General features: G+C 40.7%; 1 protein-coding gene across 7 annotated transcripts in view; it reads left to right on the forward strand.

The window, feature by feature from the left end:
• CAB39L (calcium binding protein 39 like) overlaps positions 1 to 22,522 on the forward strand; it is a 62,243-nt gene that overhangs the window by 30,275 nt on the left and 9,446 nt on the right. For all 7 annotated transcript variants that reach the window (XM_085324948.1, XM_085324947.1, XM_085324944.1 and 4 more), the window contains exons 3-6: positions 8,359 to 8,523; positions 13,043 to 13,161; positions 18,623 to 18,791; positions 22,321 to 22,380. In XM_085324948.1, coding sequence (XP_085181074.1) covers positions 8,359 to 8,523; positions 13,043 to 13,161; positions 18,623 to 18,791; positions 22,321 to 22,380 — 513 coding nt within the window. The remainder of the gene's footprint in view (positions 1 to 8,358; positions 8,524 to 13,042; positions 13,162 to 18,622; positions 18,792 to 22,320; positions 22,381 to 22,522) is intronic.

Below are 22,522 nucleotides of genomic sequence, written 5' to 3' on the forward strand. Positions count from 1 at the left end.
CATGTGAAAGCTGGTCTGTTGATTGCAGTAGAACTTGTCTCCTTAGATAAAGATTGGGTTTGACCCTGTTTCTCCATGTATCTTTTTTTGGGGGGAGGGAAATGTGTGCAGTGTTGCCATAATGCTTTTAATACATTGTCAACTGAAAAATAGGCTAAGTTTGAATGTTTATTCCTTACTTTCATCTTCTGCAAAGGGGGGGGGGGTGTTTGCTTGCATGGGTGTATGTGTGTTTAAAGCCTTGCAGTCTTCTAAGCTACACTCTGAAGGTTGATAGGGCATACCCCACATGGCCCCTCTTCCTCTGAAGTGCTCTTTCTAATATCTTCTTTTTCTTTTTTTTTGTTTCTTTTTTTTCTTTTTCTTTTCCTTTTTAAAAATCTACTTCAAAGAAGGTCTTGCAGCCCTGGGAAAGCAAATGTAACAATTAGAGGATTAAGTAGGGTAAGACAGGACTGGAAAAGTGGGCTAAAGCATTTCCTATCCAGCATCCACCTCTTTCCCAACATCTGAAATAAGTAAGGTGATTTTGTGACACGTGCGGTTGCCCTGCTGACCTCCCCTTTGGACTTTGATGTAGCGTAGAGCAATTACATTTATTACAGATTTCTRTAAATTTCATAAGGAGTTAATCCCAGTCATATGGAACCAAACTGTGCCTGGGATTTAATGAGCAATACCCATTCCGGGGTTAACTAGAAGAGAAAGGAGGTATTTAACAACCTTGGACATGAAGGTTTCTGCAAAGCTGTTTTTCTTAGGCTCTGCACCTCTTTTTTCTGGTGCAAACTCCTGAGCCGTCTGGAAGATGTGCATGAGCAAGGAGCAGGGGAGGAGAAACCCTGTTAGCAGCAGTGGAGAGGAGTTTTGTTAAACAAACCTGAAGAACTGAGAGCATGCAGTCTCATGTTGGTTGTACTGCTTAATTCATTGCTAATAAGCAGTCATGTATTTTGTTGATGGATGCTGTTGATGGATGTTGTAAAGGACATTAATAGAATGAATGCATGACTCATCTCAGAAAAAAAGAGGGTGACTCCCTTACTTCTTAAGGTCTTGTGGTCAGCATAAAGCAGTTCAGGTTGCAAACAGTATATCACTGAAGCATGTACTTCATGTTAACCAAACATGCTAGGGTGCGGCGCCCGTGACTCAGTGCCATCAACGGTGCCTACAGGTTTGGTAACGTTTTCTGAACCAGCTCAGCAAGAAGAGTCTTTAAAGTGTCATGTGATTTTAATTTAGAAATGCAAACTGATCTGGGGTCAGTTGAAACTTCACCTAAGCTGCCTTTGCGCTTGGCCTAGGTGAGCTGTGAGATGTGGTTTTTGGCATAGCTGGTCTAAGATTTGTGGAACCTGAAACCAAGTGAATTAAAACGGATTCAGGGCTCTTTGAGTGTTTTTCTGGCATACAGTAAAAGCTGCAGTAAAGCTGGAAATAAAATGACTTGAAGTATTTTGCCTCTTTCACTTGCATTTAAATATATGTAACAAGRCTATTCAGATAGATCACTGTAACCTGTGCTCTGTTCATCTCTGGGTACTGTACCAAATTTGGTACTGTTCAGAAGAGTCAAGAGAGCAGTATTTTAATTGTTAGACTTAATATATCCAGAACAGGTAGTTATATCAATAAATCCTGCTCTTCTACATAGCACCAAAGAAGCCATCTTCTACTCCTGTTTGCCTTGCTCATCCCTCTGCTGATAGAGCAAGCGGGGATCCGTTTATAAGATGCAGCGCATGCGGACAGCGCGATGTGCGTTTGCATGGATGAACAGTTGCGTGGCTGTTGGGAATGCTGGTATCTGGGGACTTGATTTGGCACCTGCCAGCATCAGTTGCAAAATTATCTTTGACTTCATTGGTGCACGGTTAAGCCAAGTGAATAAGGTAAGAAGGGCTTGGCCCCCATTACTTCCAACTCTGCACAAAGCGCACGTGTCCTGGGATTTGGTGGAACAYTTCATGTTTTGGCTTCCCCGTTCTGCTGATTCCTCTAGAGATGGGAGAAACTCCAGATAGTATTAGGTTAGGAGCTGGTGCCAAGAGTATAAAACTTGGCTCTTTTTGTTGCTTTTTTATTTTTAAGCATCTTATAACCTCTAGTTCTTTTTTTAAGTGCACGTTAAAAAACAGGAAAGGAATCTGTGGCCAGGTAGGGCAAAGCTGTCTCTTCCATTTAATGATACTGCCTTTTAGAAGGAGTTTTCCTACTGTGTATATTTGACCAACTTGTCTTTACCAACCTGCTTGAGCACTAGGCCATAATGTTTTGCTAAGGGGTGACTGAGTTTGTGCCTGCTGATCCTAAGTGTTCAGCTGAAGTTCACACTTTGTTCCTGCATAGCCCTTCAGCATGGAGTTGTGCCAACAGTAACTCAGTCAACAGCACAGACACTGGATTCAGAGTCTGCTGTTAGGAGCCCTTACATGTAGGGAGAGGCGTTTTGCTACTCTTCTTTTAAGAGAGAAGTTGGTTTGATTCACACAGTGAGAATATCTTTAAATGGGTCTGTAAGCTAAAACAAGACAAAACCAAACGGGGGAGCCTTATGCTTTTGATCCTAATGTGTAACATGCAATACTGGAAGTTCATTGGATTGCACATTTGAGTGTTTTGCATCACACTGGCAGATTTTGTGTATATATTACTGTATGGGGCTGTGTAAAATAGCATCAGTTTAGAAACATATTTTTGTATTTCCAGGACACTGGAAATATGCTAGTGATACAAATAGCTGCAAGATCCCGTTCTCTATATTCTTATGAACAGTTGAGAATTTCCTGAACAATATACAGATGCCAAATACCAGAACTCGGTATTTGTCTTATGTGTATTTAATGTCTGAATTTGGAAAGGTAGCAGAGTTTCATGTGTTAGGGTGGTCATACATGTTGCATTAAGTCTCTGGATGGATAAAAGTAAGAATAAGCCATTCTGGCCTGTAATGTGTGTGTGTACGTGTGTGTGAGCTGGATGACCTGTCCATGAAACAAAGGTAAAATAGAGATAACATCCGGAAAGTTATGAAAGTTGCACTGGAGCCCATGGCCCTTGGTTATTCAAGGCCTGACGCTTTTCCCTTTTATGTCTTTTTGTAATCTGCCTTGAAGAGGAGTAACAAGAAGGGGTAACTGAATCTACAGTGAGTAGCAGGAGATCCATTTATCTCCATCTTTGACAAGCCTACCAGGGCTGAATCAGAGCTACTAAATATGACACTTCTAAGATAAGTGTGAAACTGATATAAGTGGTGTTTTTTACTCTAGATTGTAGCTAGGGAAAAGGGCAGAACAAAATTTGTAGGGAGAGGTTGAGATTTGTAAGTACTAGGCCAGCTGGTATGGCTAGAAATTTAAGTAAAGCTGCTAAAGTTAAGGCCTCTTTTTAAAACATCCCTATGATGTCCCATGGGATTTTTCAAAACCTGTTTTTACAAAGTTTCTATTTCCAAAACAAAATATCTTCTTTGTGTATTTTGCTATAACACACACAAGCAGTATTGCAGGAAAGGCAGCTTGGCCTTTGAGTATGGAGAAAAATCATGTAACTATGGAAATAAAAATTCAGCCTTCTGCATGAACAGCAGATTAGACCTCTGTTTCAACCTTCTATGTTACCCTTTAAAATCTTTCTATAAGAAGATGGGATATTCTACAAGAATAGAAAAATTTTAAGACCCATAGGGTCACTTTGTAATCCCTTAGTAGAAAAGCTACATATTATTAAATGGTCTTGTATAATTATAGAATATAAAGAAAAATGTGACAGCTTAGGCTGCGTTCCTTAATAATGATATGTTTTTTTCCAAGCCTACTAAATTATTACCCCAAGAACATTGTTATGCACTTTGGCCCTCCAGTAGAGATCAGTTAAAAAAAAAAAAAAAAAAAGTCAAAACTAAGAAACCGTATTCTAGACCTGTCAAAGCAAGTTAAAATTTAACCTAATGTTAGCCCTGGGGTAAAAAAAGTCCAGATGTTTTATAACACAGGAACACTGAAATATTTCACAGACACAGTAGCATTAGCCACTTTGTAATGTAGACTGGACTTTTGGAAGCTGGACTTCAGATTTGTATTAGGCTGCAAATGGGAGAGAAAAGTGTTGAGGTCTTTCTGGGAGGAAATTCTTCATATAGACAGGAGAACTGGAGAAGATGGCTTTCCCCTTTGCTCCGAGAAGAGCTGGGATCGTACAGCCATGAGCATTTTGAGCCATGTTTAGCACTAAAAAGGAAAGCGGCCACGAGATCAGAGCAATAATGCGCTTTTTCAAATCCCAGAGAATTACAAAGCCCTCAAGCATGAAGTATTTTTAAATACTAAGAGGTGTGATTTCCTGCCTTGCATTGCTTTCGGCTCGAGTGGCCTTTTCTGCAGTACATGTTGCACTAGCACCTAAAAAGTCTTATAGTTGACTAGGTGCCAGAAGCCTGGACGTAGACACACAATAGAAACTGCCTCCTACTAGAGAGAAGCAGCAACCTGAACAAAATCGAATAGTGTATCAATTTAGCATCTGATAATATGCTCTCAGAGACTGAACTTACTCTCATGACCATGGTGATTTAAAACTTCTTTCTGCTGTGATCCTGTTAAGTGAATAATGATGAGATCTGTGAGGAAACCAGACTTGAGATCCAGTATCTTCAGCTCACAAAGTGTCCAACTAGCTGTTGAACTTGTTGAAAAGTATGGAAAGACAYATTAATGCAGACAAAACCCCTACTTCTAGCAGCAGAGGAGGCCGAACATTTTTATAATTTAACTTACAGAAGGTATATAAGCTTGTCTGTGCTCCAGCTCCAAAGCTGACTATGTAGTCTGTAAGGTTAAACTAATCCAGGAATTGTTAGATTTCAACATCTATGCAAAATGCGATATGCCAAAATGAATCCACAAACCTGCTATGGGCTGCCTGTCACTACAAACTGTGCTCTGTGGGTAAATAACCATGTTATTCCCTGTGTTGGACAAAGCAGAGAAGAAATGACCATTTTTGCCAAAACCACCCTCTAAAGTTTTCATCCGAGGCAAAACTGTCACAAGTTTGTAGGTAGGGAGCTGAGATGCATGTAGWGCATGCGTGGGAGAAACGAAGACCACAACCCAGCGAGTCCGTGCAGCGAGAGCAACACAAACGTTCAGTCAGTGTGTGGGCTGGGAATCGGCTTGCGTTTTGTCTTCTGCTTCTTCGCCCTTTCGGTAACTTTAATTGTCAGAAGTTCAACATATTCCACTTCTGATACTTGTATATARTATAAATTGTTCTGTTTAGGATTCTATGAAGGACGGTAGCCCCCATCCCCCTTTTCTTCCTCTAACAGACTCCTCCAAAATACAATGGAATAAATTCAATCCTGATATAATATACCTAGAGGGGCCCAGCCTAATAATCCAGGAAGAAGACCGTGCTTAGGTGGAAGAATGAGAGAAACGGCTAAAGTGCTTAGATGTTTCCTGTGACCTTTTCTTTTGCTCCATAACTTCTAGCGAAGTGACAGTTGCAGCACTTTTTCTCTCATCGTGTTACTGTTGCCATTGGATCTGAGCACCTCTGATGCGAAATGAACAGTTGCGTGGAAATCATAAGAGACTTTGAAGTTTCTGTTGCCTCTCTGGTTTTGTCACTGAAGTCCTGTTTGTGGCATTGATGAAGGGCATCCTGCTGAGGTTTGGGTTGGTTAGTGATTTTTTGCAAATTTTCCTAAAGCAGGAGCTGCCTGGCTTCTTATGAAAAGTTATTCTAGAGCTTYGTTTCTGTTGTCTCTTATTTTCCATGTATTTTAGGGAACAAACTTGCTTTTTTGGTTCATTTTGAGATGGAATGYGTTTATTCTCTGAGTTTTGAGCAAGTTTCCATCCTAGAAACAGTGCTTATGTAATTAGGGTATCATTCTAAAAAGGTAGTAAGATTAAGCARGAATTATGTCAAATTGGAGGCTAGAAGTGATTGTTAACTGAAGAGTCTGGGTTTAGGATTGTGGTTTTCCTACAGATAGATCTTGTGGGATAGAGATAGAAGAGAGTCCCTTAGGTGTCACCAGGAGTCAGTTTTAGTGGAGGCTTGAATGACAGTTTACAGAATATCCCAGAGAATATAAAGGGGGAAGAAGTTAAACATGAAATTTAAATTGCATGTACAAGAGACAAAGAAAAGGAGAGGATGAGATGGTGGATTGATAAGGGAAATATAGCCGTGGTGCCCYGTTACCACCACCAGCACTGCAGGGTTCTGTAATTGCTCTTTCTCCTTCAGCAGTACACTTTTTGGTCTCCTTCTCAAGAACTAAAACTAAAACTGAATCCTGCAGACATCTTTTGTGTATCAGAGAGGACTACTTATATTTAAAAGGAACATAAAGCTATTGTTACTTATTTATAACCACAGAATGCCAGAGTTTCACACCCTACCATGCAGAATGGATGAAAAGCCAAACATTTTTTCCATGTATATGGAAGTATTTGCACAGTTCCTGTAAAAAATTTAGAGGTTTAGTTCACGAGATAGCGCCCTGTTGTTAATCCCATCTGTGCTATGTGGGATAGCTCTAGTGACATACCACTAATATTATAGGTTAAAAATAGGCTCTTTTATTGAGCTACATTAAGGAACAAAACCAATCCTACTATGGTTGAAGTTATCACACAATTATATTCATTTACATGCCACTTGTGTTGGCCTATCTAAAGCAGTGTAAAACTGCAAACAAATACAAACAGATTGGGGGGAAATGTACCTTTATACTGTGCAAAGTGAATGCTTCAGTCTCCCAGGCGGATGAAATGGAAGGTGGCTTTTTCTAGGTTTACATTAGTATGAATAAAATCCAGGAGTTGGTTCAGTAATGTTGGGAGATAACACCAGTCCAGAGGTGTCTCTCCTGAACACTATGGGGCTCTTTTACACAGACTGAGTTAGTGATATTTGGAAACATGATGTGTATGTGAGAGAGTGTATGTGAGAGAGGTATTGAAATTATTGATCTAGGTTTCAATATCCATTAACATCCAGTTAGCTTTTTACAAATGACTCTTGAGTTTTCTGTGTGTATCCTTCTGGATTTCTTTCTTTTTTCTTTTCTTTTCTGCTTAGCTAAGCAAACGCTCCTTTCAATTATGTGGTTTTGCAATGCAGATGTAAAATGCTGTCCTTCCTTCAGAAGCTTCCATCACCTTGCCTAGGGATTTCCTGTCATTCTCAGCTTGGCTTTCAAAGCTCTTCCTTGCTTGCTTCCCATTCCCCACCAAAAAACCCAGCTAACCCTATATATGCACTAGGTGCAGGCCATGCATGGGTTTAGTGTACCCTGACCCAGAAAGCACCATACTTTCATAGCCCAACGGTCAGAGCACTTAGGATTTAAGCCTTTGCTTCAAGGAGTCTTTATTTATATAAAATGGAAACACACACACACACACATGCACACGCACACATGCACACATATAAAATGGAACAAACCTAGGAGAGAGTGAGACAGAACTACTTCACTGTAACTGGTGGTTGTTTCCCTTTGAAAGTGGGACATTATAGTTCAAATCTAATTTAAATCTACTGACTGCCATKAACACCAAGCTACAACCTGTTTATACACGTTTTTCTTTTATTTTTCTTTTGTAAGCTTTCATAAGGCGATTCCTGATTTGTATTCTAGGTTAGGCACCTAAAACATTGAATGGAATTAAAATAAGTCAGGTGGGAGTAGAAGAGGAAAGATTTAATTTAGCTCATTTGCTGGCAGCTGTAGTTTTACTGGAAGCAAGTTTGGTTGTTTAATAAWTTTCCAGCCTGAAACTTCAGTGCCTGGGAACTCGGTAGAGAAAGTCCTTGCTCAAGATACTGRCTCAGCACATAGGTGACAAGGAAGAGCAGGCTGTGGCAGTGCCAGCTGGCCAGGTTACCAGGATTTATTTGGATTATCTGTAAAGGAGCYGGGATAATCCAGCAGCAAGCAGCCCTGGATAGGGAGGCCATGTAGCATCCACCCTGGCAGCCAGAGTCTGCCTGCCCAGTGTCCCTGTTTGGCATGCGTCTCCCAAAGTGTAGAGCATCCGGCCAACACAGGTTGGTAAGTGCCCTTCGGACTCTGTCTTATGCCCGTGGTCTGTAACTGAGGGCATGCCCTCCGCTGAGCGCATCTCTGTGTTTGTTGGGACCTGCTGGGTCCAGTGCGAATGGTCCAGCCTCAGTGACTACCTAAAAATGTTAAACTGTTTAATAATAGATGCAGTCATCGTAGGTACAGTTTGAAGCTTGGGTTTTGAACGGCTTGTCTTTTAAAATAAATAAAGCCTGTTTCAAAAAAAACAGCAAAACCAAAAAACCCCAATGTTATCTGTTGATTCACAGGCATCAGAAGAAGTGTCAAAATCCCTGCAAGCGATGAAGGAAATTCTATGTGGTACCACAGAAAAGGAGCCACCCACAGAAATAGTGGCTCAGCTGGCACAAGAGCTGTACAACAGTGGCCTTCTGGTGACACTTATTGCCAACTTGCAGCTGATAGATTTTGAGGTAGGTCAATGTGCACAAACCTTTCATCTCCTTGGTCCCAGTGTTGCCAGTAAGCATAGCTGTATTTTTCTGAAGCCTAAATGAAACAAGTGTAATGCCTTCAAAAACCTATGGTTGCACTGTTTTCACATGCTGAAGAAAGTAGCTGTTGTGGATTGATCAGTATACTGACAGATGTGCCCTGTACTGCRTCCTATTTAACTGTCTTGATTTATTTTTAAACAAAAGCGAGAAAGAAATGTTGCCATGTGTACCAAAACAAGATGCTGTGAATATTGTTTAGGACTTTGTGTGCTGCAGTGATTGAGCTCTAACCTTAGGATAGTGCAGCTAGAATCAGCCACCATCTCTGATTTAAAAGGGCTTCAGAGACATGCAATGAAAATGGTTAGAAGCCTGGGAAAACCTTGTATGGAAAAAGACTGAAAAAATTGGAATGTTGTGCTTGAGAGGAAAAAAATGAAAAAGGTGTTCAAAAACCGATAGAAAATGACAAGGTAAGTTGTGTTTCCCCCATTTGATTCTGTGCATAAAAGAAGAAAGGAACACAACTTTTTTTTGCCAATCATGAAAAAAATGAATAAACATGTGTATAATTAGGCTGTGGAACTGATTAACAATTTTATTGTTAAAGCCAAGCAGGATTAAAGTAACGACTTGCATATGAACATGGAGAAGTGAAGTTACAGCGGAAAAGATGACCATCATTTAAGGTCAATAAAAACCCTTTTAACTGACCTTTAACTGGTATGAACTGGGAAGAAACTTCACCGTTGACAGGACGCTGTAGTGTTCCTAGAGGCTGAGGTCAGCCGCACTGCTGCCTCCGGGGACTGCTGCTAGGAGTTTTGCAATTGCTCTGGTTCCCTGGCTCCGGTGAATCATCCAGGGCAGTCAGAAATTCCCGGCCGCTGGGCCAGGAGGGCAGTACCCAGCGGGCAGGGCGGCCACAGCGTTTAGAAAATCGGTTCCCCGGAGAGGCGGGCTGATGCCGTGGGTCGGTCGGAGCCTCCTTTTGGGGGAGTCGCTTCCTTGCAGAAGGCTTCTCCCGTTGTGAAAGCCATTTGTTGTTGCTCTACTTTGCTTTCCACTTTGAAAATGAGTCAAAGGAAGGAGTGATGGGTGGGTTAGTTTGGTTTTGGGCCATACTCTGAGTGAAGCCAGTATTCAAGGGACTGATGAATTTTTAAAAATAATTTCTCGAGCACTGTTGTCAGTGGAGTTTTCCCACTCTTCCTCAGGTCTTGATTTCAAGATTTTTTTTTTAATGCTAGAATTTCATCAGAGCCTTTTAATTTATCTCCCTGCTCCCGCATGCAACTGTTAAATGTCTGAATGCAAAATAAGAATTCAGTAATTTAAATTTGTTTGAAGTGTAGGGGGGAGAAAAGGAGGAAGAGAAAGTATTGTTAGCAAATGTTATATATAGAAGCAAAATTTCTGCATTTTTTTTAATTGCCTGACAGTCTATATTGCTTTTCCAGACACAAAATTCTGTACCTATACACTGAACCTGCAGTCTTCAAATACAGAAGCTGTGAAATGCCAAGCATGTTGCTGAATTACTGCCAGTCACATAACATAATTCTAATAACATTATATAAACATAGTTCTAATAGCATAGTTCATATAAGCATAGTTCTACCTTTATTGCAAAGTAGATTCTTTCCATGATAAAGCCTTTCAATCCTTTAGCAGAAATTTTAACTTTTACACAGATTCTTTCTAGCAAAACAGTAAGAGGAAATGTCATTGAAAAAGAGGCTAGTAAGAGCAGATGTTGCTCTGTCTTCATATTTCCATAATTTTCTTTAGTTTATGAAGTTTTCTGCTTGCATTTTTTATATTAATTTATTGTTCATAATCGTCATTTAGATGTCCTTGTTGACCAAGGAGTTTCGTTGCCTTTCAAAATGCAAATTCTTTGTGATCAGTATGTAATGATAAAACCCAAAATTTGAAATTACTTGAAAATGTGATTTCTGAAGGAAATGATGTTTATGTAAATTACTTGATTTTTGTCCTGGCCTGGCTCCTTTTCTCTTCCATGCTACCCTTCACCCTCCAAAAAGTTGCTGCACCTGGTGGCCACTTTGAATCCAATTTTGTGTAGTAGTACTTATCTTTGAAGACACATTCTCAAAGACCTCATGAAACTTGGTGGCTCCTCAGAGGAAAGCGACCAAAATTAATGCCACCACTGAGAAAAAAGCAGAAGCTCCAGGCCCAAGACCTATCTCACTTGTTTCATCTGCCAGTACACTCGTAGTGTACGTGGCTGGGGCACATGCATGTGTGTAGGGGAGACTGTCACATCCTTGCATGTCTCTATCACGCATCTATAGGAAACAAAGGTTTATTGAGTCTGTCACTCAAGAAGTGTATTATTTTGTGGATGACACTTACAGAAAAAAATGAAGTTGGGTTTGAGCAGAAACCCTGTATCTGGATTAGACTGAATTTTGGGAAATTCAAAAAGTGAAATTTATTGGTGAACTTTCAAGAATTCATTAAGGAAGGCATGCATACAGAAATAGGTAAATTTAAAGAAATGTGTTACTAAGAGCATGTAAACCTGCAAGCTGGGAAGCCAATAAAAGAGATGGTAAAGAGCTACAAGCCCAGGACTGATGATGATAAAAATTTTCTCTTACTTTATCATGAAATACGAGCTACGTTATGCTGTAGATATCTTGCAAGTTGTTATCTACATGAGGGCATCCTTTGAGTTTGTCTCGTTTGTGTTTAGCCGTTCTACTATCTCTGCACACTACCTTGCTGTCTCGTGCGTCAGTTATTGTAAGTATTTCATTATAAGGTGACCTTGAATTGCAGATTCCAAGGGAGAAGCATTGCAAAAGTATTCCAGCAGTTTTTATAGGTGTCTGATGTGGAGGGAAGTCTACCTTGGTTCCCTCCTTCATTTCCTGGAGAAGAACCCAGCCAGACCAACTTCTTTGGTTTATTATTCTCAGATCACTGGTCTCTAGAAAATATGCTGCTATTGGATATAATGCCGTAGTGCACCTTAGATTAAGTAGCTAATAAAAATTTTGGCTTAGTGGGGAAAATCGTTTAATTCTTGGCCATTTTTTGTCTCTCACTTTAAAAAGCTCTTCTCTTTTTGGATTTTTTTTTTTTTTTTCATTTTGGAGTAACTGGTGTGGCCACTGGGGATCACAGGATTCCAGACGTATGTTACGGGTGTTGTAAAGATAGGGGAGGATGAGACATTTGTATAAAGAAATAGCTTAATTAAGAGAATGTCCAAGGGTCAAAAGTGTTGTAGACAAAAGCAGATGGACTGGCCAGGTCTGATTTGATTTTCTTTTTTAATTCCCTTAGTCCCCGAATCTCCAGGCCAGCTGGGTTGGAACTAGGAAAGCAGAATATTTTGTCCTTCTCAGTAGTGATTTATTTGTAGAGGTGAAACTAGGGAGTTTCCCTCTGTGTGAAACTATCTGCTCCTTGGCTTAAAACATCCGGTAATTTCTTAGCCAAGGAATGTTTGTCCTCTGAAGAGAAATCAGTGAACGTGGAGGGATTATAACTAACCTTTTCTTTAGGTTGCCCTGTGCATAGTGACCCACTGTTTTCTCAGCGCCTTGGTTACTAGTCATTAGTGTAGCGGTCTCTCCCCGCCAGTAATTTCTCACGTCAATCTCTCTTGTGGCTGGCAGAAAAAGCAGTAAGGGAGGGAGAGGACTTACAATGCATGAGGTATTGGCAAACTCTGTAGCTTGATAGAACGTAATTTGGAAGGACCTTCTGAGACGTTGTCTGCATGGGGAAGTATTCTACTCCAAAATGTAGTTTTGCAGGTGTGTGTGAGTCCAGCTATAGCAGAAATTTAGAATAAAGTTAAGGATCCTGCCCACCTTAGTTGTGACTAAAGTAGAAACATAATATATGACGTAGCTGTCCCATCAGTAATACTTATTTTATTCCTTGTGGTAAAATAATATGTATATGATGTTCATGGAATCAGTGTGTGTATCGGGAGCTGGGCTCACTTTTAAGCTGAACTCTGATTTTCAAAAATAAGATTTGCTTTGATTACATGAGAATAATGAAAAGCCTTAGCTTTGCAAAGCTCAGCTATGCATTGTTGTGCTTGGTACTGGCTTGGCTACTTAAATTTGAAAGCTATAGGAGCAGAGTACACGCTGCAACAGCATGTTTGGCACAGAGCAACTGTTTGTGTGTTTTAGTACTTTTCTTGTTGCTTACTTATCCAGGGACTTGCTGAACAGAATAAGGAGGGTGCACATCTTCACTGGCAAAAGAAATATATAAATGGGTGGGGGGGATTAGTGGTCTTCAAAGCAACCTAATGGAGAAAGCCTTCTTCATCATTTGAAGAAACAGCAAGTGTCAGGTGGTGGGACTGTGGAGGCCCAGAAAAGAGAGACAGACTTACCGCATTTTAAATTTCATTTCTTTTTTTAAATAGAGATTATAGTAAATGATCATTTGTTCATGTTTTTATGGTTGAAAATATATTTTGCTTTTTCAACAGGGCAAAAAGGACGTTTCCCAGATATTTAACAACATCTTGAGAAGACAGATTGGCACACGCAGCCCTACTGTGGAATACATTAGTGCCCATCCACATATCCTATTCATGCTTCTAAAAGGGTGGGTGCCTTAACTGACTTTGATTCCCATTAAACAACATTGCCTGGAACACGTTGGCATTGCAATTGGTCTACTTTTCACTTTTAACTTTAAAAAAAGAGGAGATTTCAGCCTTTGTTCCAGATTTCTTATTTTATTTCTTTTTTACTGGCTTGCTTTCTGCTTCAATGTATACTCTTAAATGACTGGATTATTTTATTTGGCCATTATTTCTGCACCAAACTTCATGTTCGAATAGTTATGTGCTGATTGTTTTTGCCTGCTCACCATGCGACAAGGACTTCAATGCTTGCCCTAAACTCTTCTGTAGCATTTTTGGCTGCTACTGACTTTCATTTAAGACCTCTTTGCATTGCAGCAGTGAGTTATAGCGGTGTCTGTAAATAACCAAAGTCAAATGCTTGGACCACCACGCAGTAGAACACAGGGAAGCAAAAAAGCACAAAAAGAATGGTTGTGTCTGTGGGGTGGACTTTTTAAATGTGTGTAGCCACACATGAATTTCAGCTTTAAATTATGCCAGTGATGAACTCAATTTCTTTCAGCATTAAATCTTTTTTTTCCCCTCCTTTTTAAGTAAGTCAGTGGTTCCCAAGGTAAGTTGCCCAAAGAGGTGGAGCGCACTGCAGCGGGGTGAGGACATCAACTGGAATAGCATTGAGGAATGCACAAGTATTGGCCTCAAATTCTTGAGGTTTCTGTCTTCTCTGCTCGGCCACAAAGTGCCTTTCCTTTAGCAAGAATCTTTGCTCTTCCAGCTTTTGAAACCTGCTGTTTTCTGATGAGCCCCTCAGTTTTCTGTGGTCTTCTTTTCTGGCTTCATGATTTTATTTATTTTTTCTTTCAAGGAAGGAAAAATATATATGTGATCGCTTAGGATTAAAGAATTGATTTAACAATAAGAGTGTGTTTACTAGCTATACAGTCGGAAACAACGTGGGCGATTGTGCTTGCTGTATGGTTTGACTAGTAACAGCCGTTCAAAATCATGACAGAAGCCCTTTTAGATAATAGTATTTAAGAGAGTGATTTTTTTGATGCTCTTTCTTGCTTTTGAGGCCTAAGAGTTGCATTTTTACTCCATAACCTGAGGCGGGAAAATACTTAGATACCATCTAGGATAGCTGCGTAATAGGAATACCATGCCAGGGGTATTTCAAGTCTTTTCAACCAGCTTCCCCATCTCCCAAATGCAGACCTGCGTGAGATGCCCTGGTCTCCTTTTAGAGTCAGTGGAGAGAACTAGGCACTCCTAGAGCATGTTTCCTTTCCTCCTAAAATAGTTACTCGCTCAAAATGGGCAACGTTCCAGCACAACTGAGTAGGAAAAAGTAATTGAGGGAACTGATTTATATCAGTGTTTTAAAGAATTACGAGCTTGTAGTTGGACGCGGAGGCAAACCTTTGCAGTGACGGGACTGGGCCTGCTTTCTGCACAGGCAGCATGGCGAGGAACCCGGGCAGGTCGTTGTTCTCAGCCAGGTCTTGCTTTTAAAAGTATCGTGCTTGCTTGTGGTTTATCTTTAATTTTGAAGTTGACTTTTTTGTGTTGCTGAACACCAGCTTCTTCAGAAAGGAAGCCAGTAAGCTATTTTTTTTTAATTTGTTCATTAAAACTCACATTATATAAAACTTCAAAATACTTGTCTCAGGACAGTGATGGTAATTCTCTCAGTCGCTGTTGAAGCAAGCTGTACAACTGTTTTCAATTCCGTGTACAAATACAATCATTTTCTTCCTTTTCTGTCCTTGCTTTTTGGATTTCCCCCCTCCATTCTTTTCCACTCGTTTTTGTTTGACACATTGCGTATGTATCTCTTCCATATGTCTCAGCTTTAAATAAAGCTAAGAAGTATTTTTGGATCATGTCCCAGATTTTCTTTGGCATCTGTAAAAACAAGTAATATTAAGATGATAGTAAAGGTTTTATGTTCCGCACACGTGCCGCTGATAGACGCGACATCTCGAGCCGAGTATCAGGGGGTATGTTCAAATGGCACCGGTTACGGCTGGCGTGTGCTGCCTTGCACGCCCGGTGTAGCTGCACTAGTTTGCCTTTTTCTTCTTGACTTGCAGGCGCTCTCCCCACACCGCACAGATGCGCCGTGTCCCGCTTGCCGTTCCTCGAGTTCCTCGTTAGAAAGAGCCTTACCGAGCGCTGAGGGGCTCTGACGAAGTCAAACGCGACACTGTCTTAGGTGCATCGGGYCGCTGCCAGGAATGTCTAAAAACGGTTCTTAAAATAGGTGCCTGAAGCCGGGGCAGGGCCCCAGCGGCGGAGCCCGCTTCGTGCAGGCGGGGCGCGCTGCTCGCGTGCAGCGAGTGCCGCGCCGGGGACGCGCGTGCCGCGCGGTCGGCGTCGGCGCCTGAACGCACGGCTTGGACCTGCTTACGTTTTCAGGCTTATTTAATGCTGAATGAAACATGTGAAATCAAAATGTGCATAAAGGAAAGGAAAATGAATTTGGTTCACATGTAAAAGAGTGAAGTTACCATTCGGTGATTTTTTTTTTTCCATATGACGGTATTTGGAAAGGGGGGAGAAAAAATAAGAAACATTTTAGCCATGACTGCAAAAGGAAGAGCCGGGGACTATTGTGAAGGCTTGTCATTGTCTGACTGGTATTGGGTGCAAAATTTCCTCTGCCTCCTGACAGTCAGTTCCCAAGAGTATCAACAAAAGGTTGCTTTTTTACTGCATAATGTGAGCTCTGTTGAGTGGGAAGGATCCCGAATCAGATCTCCCTCCCAGTATTTCCTGCCTAATACTCCAGTGGCACTGCCAGTTTGCGATAATTGTTTTTACCTTTCATTTCATTTCTCAGCTACTCCCTCCCAGATTTTCAGCTTCAGAAAAACATGTAGCACATGGTTCACTGCTTATGTTTTTTTTTTTTTTGGTAGGTTGATTGACTTTCCTGCTGCACGAAGACTTGCTTTCATAGTTTTTTTTTTTTTTATTTTCTGTATGTGCAGGCTTTATGTACAAGCAGGATTTCAGATGAATACAATGCTTGGTATATATAGTTCCTGATATTTTTTTCTCTGGCATCAGTTTATTGCATTTAGAGATGTTAGCCCCAGAAATAATTTAGATCCTTTGTAATTTGAAATATTTTTTTCCCTTTCTAGTACAGTGACTATAGCAGATTTAGGAGTCTGTGGCCCTGTGAGCTGTGTTTCTTGCAAGTTATTATTGTGTAGGATCTTATGTGAATATGTAAGATCCTATGTGCTCTCCTGAATGTACACAGTTACTATCTCTGCTCTGTTTTGCGATAATCTGTTCATGTTACAGCACAGTAAGTCTTAATGGTATATTGGCTGAAGATGCAAAATTTCCCTTGAGTATCCAAGATTAGCTTTGGAAAAAAGCTATAGAAGTTAGTGCAAAATCAGGTAAGAATATAGCTGTTTGTCAAGGCCTCCTGTCTTCCAGGCTTGATGCCTTCCTAATCTCCATCCTGCGCTCCTTACCTCGTGCTGTCTTCTGCACTAGCTACACAAGATGAATTCCCATTACACCAAGACGTGTTTCTGCTCTCAGGCTGTCTTGCTCTTTCAGTCTCCACAATAAATGTTTTGAAATATTGCAAACCTCTTATTGCCTTTTCTGGTTGCCCCGTAATCGGTGTCTGGGGATTTCTTTAGATTGCAAGTCCATCAGAGTGGAGAAGAACACTATTTTTTGTTTCTACTGCAGGAGTTCAGCAGCGTAGAGTACTAATGGCTCATTTGAAATGATTTTGAAACCTCTCTCTCGTTCCGGCCTGCCTGGTGGCTCTGCGTGGAAGTGTGGGTGCAGAGTTATGGTCAGGCAGCCTGTGACCTTCTTTCAGGCATATTGCGGGAGCCGGGCCCAGCTGGCCTCGCTGGTGTGAGCAGTAACAAGTCCATAGCCCAGTTCTAGGTAATGGAGTGTTTGACTAAGAATGATTCTGTTGATGCTTGTGTTTTTAAAAGTTATTGTGCTGGAAACAATGTAGTTTGCTTGTATTCCAACCAAAATATTCCTTGGCCAACTATTTAATATTTTCCTGGCTGCACTCCTAGGGCCAGCTCTGCCTCTTTTTGCTTGAAAATTACTATTCCAATTAGTGAAGTAGAGGAGAGGCATATCTTAACAGCAAACATCAACGAATATCTATTATCTGAAGAGTTTTAGGTTCAGATCTGCAAATGTTCCCCAAAAGGACACAAATAGGGGCTGGACTGCATGCACGTGCTCTGGGGTGGGAAGCTTGATTTGCCTTTTTGGAATCAGCAGTTCGTTTTCCATTAAGCCAACTATTGTTGGCGTCAGGTTGGAGTATGCAGCTCTGGTATGCTCTCCAAACACTACCGTTCTTTTAAATTGCAWGTTGGTGGTAAATTGAGGGCCCACTCACTTACAACACAGATGGCATTTTGTCGTCTTTTTTCTTTTTGGCTTAGTGATAGAAATTAATTGTCTAGAGGGAAAATGATGCCAATAAGCTCTGGCTGATAATACACGGTTCTGATATAGTATGACCAGCTTGCTGAAACRGAGTGTGTTTTCTGTCCCTTGGACTTGCCTGCTTTCACATGACTGAATATTTGTTTAAGTATGTTCATTTTAAGTCCTTCCCAACTGTTAGATTTCTCTTTAGTTTGGGAGACTTTTTAAAATTGTGTTTCTGACAGTTTTGTTTCAGATTAGTTTTTGCCTTAAAGAAATCAAAATTTCCTAGAAATAGAAGATTGTCTGAACTCCTTCCCTCTCCTTTCCAAGATCTAGAAGTGTGCTGGCTCCTATCCATTGCAGAGCCTGTGCCATACAGGATTGTAACTTGAGGAACTAATACCTGTCTCCTGAACAAGCCCTTGGCCTCTGCAGAGGAGGGATTGAGCAGATCTCCTCCTAAGCTGCAGAAAAGATCTTCAGAGCTATGGAAAGCTTAATCGTGGGTAGATGGCCTGGATTAGCTCTCCCTACCTTCCTTGTGTGATGTTAATATTCTAGAGTGACACTCTCTAGAAGAAGAGTAGGTGTTGAGGGATGATCGTGAGACGATACAATTTTCTTGGATAAACTGAGGAGCTCATAATTAATTTTGAAATGGGAGAGTGTAATATTGTATGGGCTTAGCTTTCTCATAAATCCTAAAGGGTGAAGCAATTCTGTTGAAACTTTATGCACTCCCCAAAACTGTCTTTTCGCAGAGGGAAGGTGTAATGCATGTTTACACTGAAATGTGTTTTGACTTATGAAGACAGAGTTTTGGAATGGAAAATGCTGGCAGCTGTATGTCTGCTTCTTAGGTATCAGCTGAAGGTTGGATACCGTGCTCTGGTTGAGAGCCACCGTGTGTGCAGTGTGTGTTGGTGTTCACTCCAGGACACGCGTTTGCTGTGCTACAATCTTTCCTTTTGCAAGTGAACTGCTCATTCACGTTTGTCCCTCGGTGTTTTGGTGGTTTTGTTTCTTTTTGTTCTGCAGATATGAAACCCCACTGATCGCCTTGCGCTGTGGAATTATGCTAAGAGAGTGTATCCGACATGAACCGCTGGCCAAGATCATACTTTTCTCAGAACAGTTCAGAGACTTTTTCAAATATGTGGAAATGTCAACTTTTGATATAGCTTCTGATGCCTTTGCTACATTCAAGGTAAATCATTTGATACCTGTGTCATAGTGTTCTGTTAAAAATGGCATGCCTCCAGTAGTGATCACTGAACGTTGTATTGCCTTTAAGCTGGACAGCTTGCTTATCGCTCAGTAGAGAATATAATTAATCCTTGGTCTGTTTGTACCAGAATTCACAACAGTGATCAAGTCTGCAAAGAATCTTGAATCCAGATTTACATTTCACTAGTGTCCTGCATCTCGATATCCCAAGATCTTCCATTTAAAACTGAGATTAATCCTGAGATGGTTCTTGTAAAATGCATAATCTCTCTTCTCTCCCGACCTTCCCCCCAAAATAAAACCACTATCCGTTGTGACAACAACCAGTAAATAGAATCAACCATTTTAAATTTAACTCTTGAAATCCTCTGATTTTTGCTGACCCTTCTGACTTGAAGGCCATGATTTTACTGTGAAACCCTTCTAGTGGCAATTAAAACGCTGCCACCTTTTTACCTGCAAGTGAGCCCCTTGTGGGTCGGCGCGCGAGGCGGCTGGAAAGGGCCAGCCAGCCGCCTCCTACGGTCTCTGGCTGTTAAGGATATTGTGGAGGTCACTTCAAAGCAGCAATATATAGATCCTATATTTCATTATTAAAAAAATGAAGTTGGGTGAAACTTGCTGAATTTCTTGGAATTTGTATGTGACATTTGTATGTGCATCTTTCCTGCAAGGTGCTAATGTAGTCTTTAGCAAAAGGTGGTGCCTGTAGGCTTAGTATACAGGAACAAGCAGGTTATTTCTGCAAAAATAATTGAAGAAAACTGAGGAGAATTCTTCACAGGGAGAGAGTCTTCTAAATATAGACCTTTTTTTTTTTTCCTATCAGTTGGTTCTTTGCTGTCATAGAAACAGGTTGCTCATTCTTTCCTCTTAAAGCTAATTAGAAGTATGATTAGGTAGATCATAGGCATAACTAAAATATTAGAGAGTTCAGCTYGGCAATTCAGCACATAGGAAACCTGGCCTCAGTTTTTACTGACCTACTGAATGAGATAAAGATTTGATAATAGAAATAATTTTGCCTTCTTAAATACTGGGTTGAGCAGGGTTACCAATTCAAACCAGTCCGTTAAGCAATGGTGGTGTTTTTCAGTTATTTTAAGTTGCTCTGTCAATCGGTTTATTATAGGTAAGCACTATGAAAGTGGAAATAACCGAGAAAYATAGACTAGTCCAAATAAAAATACATGTGTGAGTCAGTATAAGAATGCATTTAAATTCAGTATTTCTGGCAATTTACCCTATGCTCAAAAGTGTGTTTATATCTGATCAGAAATAAGTGTTTTGGATTCTGTTAGCAGCATGATAGAGATTTGCATCTTTGGCCCAGGTCTCGCTTGGACAAAGCAGGATAGCCCAATGCACGGTTGCGTCTCTGCTCCCACCCGGTGGGCAGGTCGCGGACAAGTGAAGCTGTAACAGGGACAACAGGCTGCTGCAGCCCTCCAGGGAAAACGGGGATTGATGTTGTTCATGGACCTGCTGCTGCAGAACTTGCTTTCGTCCCCTGTGCTCGAGAAGCGTTACCTAGGATTCTACATCTGTCTGTGTATTGGCAAGGGAGGAGTTATGAGGGCRGTTCATCCTCTGGCGTGGATCAGAGAGCACCTTTTAAATGCTTGGGGCAAATCTGTACACTGCATTTTTAAAAATTGCCTCTTGGTATCTGATATTTGGCTAGTTCTGGAAACAAACCAACAGTTAATCTCATCTCATTTATTTGGATATTACTCCAAATGACTGGAACAGCAAGAARTGATGTGGAAGCAATTGAATAATGAAATGTGGAGCTACCTTGATTTCTAATACCATAAAAATAAGTGCTGWGAATGCTCACTGGCTGGATTACTGAACTCACGTTGTCACTTCTGTTCCCCCTGTGTTGGGTTTGCAGTGTTGCCACCTGGGTGTCTGCTTCAGAGCAGAAAGCCTTGGATAGTCCCTGCACCAGAGGAGGGTTTAATTAAATGTGCATTAGAGTCTGAGGATATTTATAGTAGGAAAGTACTGGAGTTTTTGATGATCCTGAGATGTACTTTTTAATTAAATTCAGCCAGGTGCACAGCAGAGGGGAARGTGAGTGGCTGAAAATGCAGAGGAAAATGGGCTTGTGGTTAGAGACRCGATCAGCTGGGGAGGGTACAAGTAGCAGCTGGGAGGAGTGCTGACTGAATACTGCCCCTCCACGCTCTCTTGCGTTTTTTCCATGAAAAGCTCATTTTGGATTGTATTCCATTTGTGCCCCCTATTGAAAAATGTTGTACTTGCCTCATAAGTGCCCTGCATAAAAGTATGTGAAGCACATTTGGGTGCACTCAGCCATTTAAACTGAGATCATTACAGTCCTGCTAGATAAAGGAATATATTAAAAAACATGATTTTATAGCATTCTACTTTCCTCTTTTAATTTATGGTAAAAATAAATTAAAGGACTAGTATGTAAAAGGTTTGTTTTATTTGTGATGCTGCGGAGGATGTGTCTGGGCATCTGCTTCAGCAACTTATCTGCTTTGGTTTCTGATGGGACACGAGAAAGCCAAAGATGATGAAATAATAACAGAAACTGATTCACTGGAAAACAAAATCAACTCAAATGGTCTTCATTAGTCATCTATTGTGATCAGTGTTGTGTGTTAAAAGAAGCAATAAGATGAAAATGAAACTTAAGTGCTTCATACTGACCACTTTAATTTATAGCTATTCATCCAGTAAAAAGACTTGGCTCTTCTGGAGCTGAACGTTTGCATCTCTGGTGCTGAGCACCAACATTGCCATTGTATGAGGGATTTTGATTTGATTTAACTTTGAATTAGGTGGCTGCTTTTTCAGACTGGGTACGTCCCATGCAGCTTCAGCTGTCAAAGGTCTGCTACTTGCTGCAGTAAGACCACCAAGGGCAGAAATACAGTTGCAGGGGGAATTTATCACACCTATCAGAGATGCCTTTCTCCAGATGGGTTGACTGCGTAGGGAGCCTGAATGGTTAGCTTAGATGTGGTTCCTGACTCGTAGGCTTTAGTAGATAAACGTGTATCTCCGGTAGCTGAGTATGAGACTACCTTGTTGCGTGCATTGGAGATCAGAAATAGCAATTGGTTTAATTTACCTTTATCTTCCAGTTGTGGGGTAGAGTTTGGCCATGGGACCACATTTGATCCCTCCATTAAGGGTTGTTTTGTTTTCCTTCTCTCTCCTACTCCAATTTATCTTAAGTTCTAACCATAAGAAAAGGTGTGAGGGAAGAGGAATATGAAGCAGGAGCCTTAGAATAGTTTTATATTGATTCCACTAGCATTCATGTAATTCAATTTAAAGTCCTAAAAAGCATACAGCAGCTGAACTTGGTACAGTGGTGTTTTTAAACTCTTATTCTCTATTTAAATAATGTTGGAAGTACCTTGTAAAAGATGACCTGGTAAAAAATATTAAGTCACATTTGAAAATAAAAGGCACAATGAAATGAAAAGGTAGTCTATCTCTCTCTCTCTCTCTTTATTCTTTTTCAGGACTTGCTAACAAGACACAAATTATTGGTAGCAGATTTCCTGGAACAAAATTATGATACAGTAAGTAGAAATGATAGAATGCTTTAAATCTGCTCATGTTTAGCTAGAAAGAGCACGTTTTTAGCAGTGCAGGATTTCATGTGCCACATAAAATTGTCACATGGGACTGCAAACCTAAATGAAGGGCATTGCTTTTACCAAA

The sequence above is a fragment of the Rhea americana genome, unplaced genomic scaffold, assembly GCF_003343005.1.
Source record: "Rhea americana isolate MKP2758 unplaced genomic scaffold, rheAme1 scaffold_95, whole genome shotgun sequence".
NCBI lineage: Eukaryota > Metazoa > Chordata > Aves > Rheiformes > Rheidae > Rhea > Rhea americana.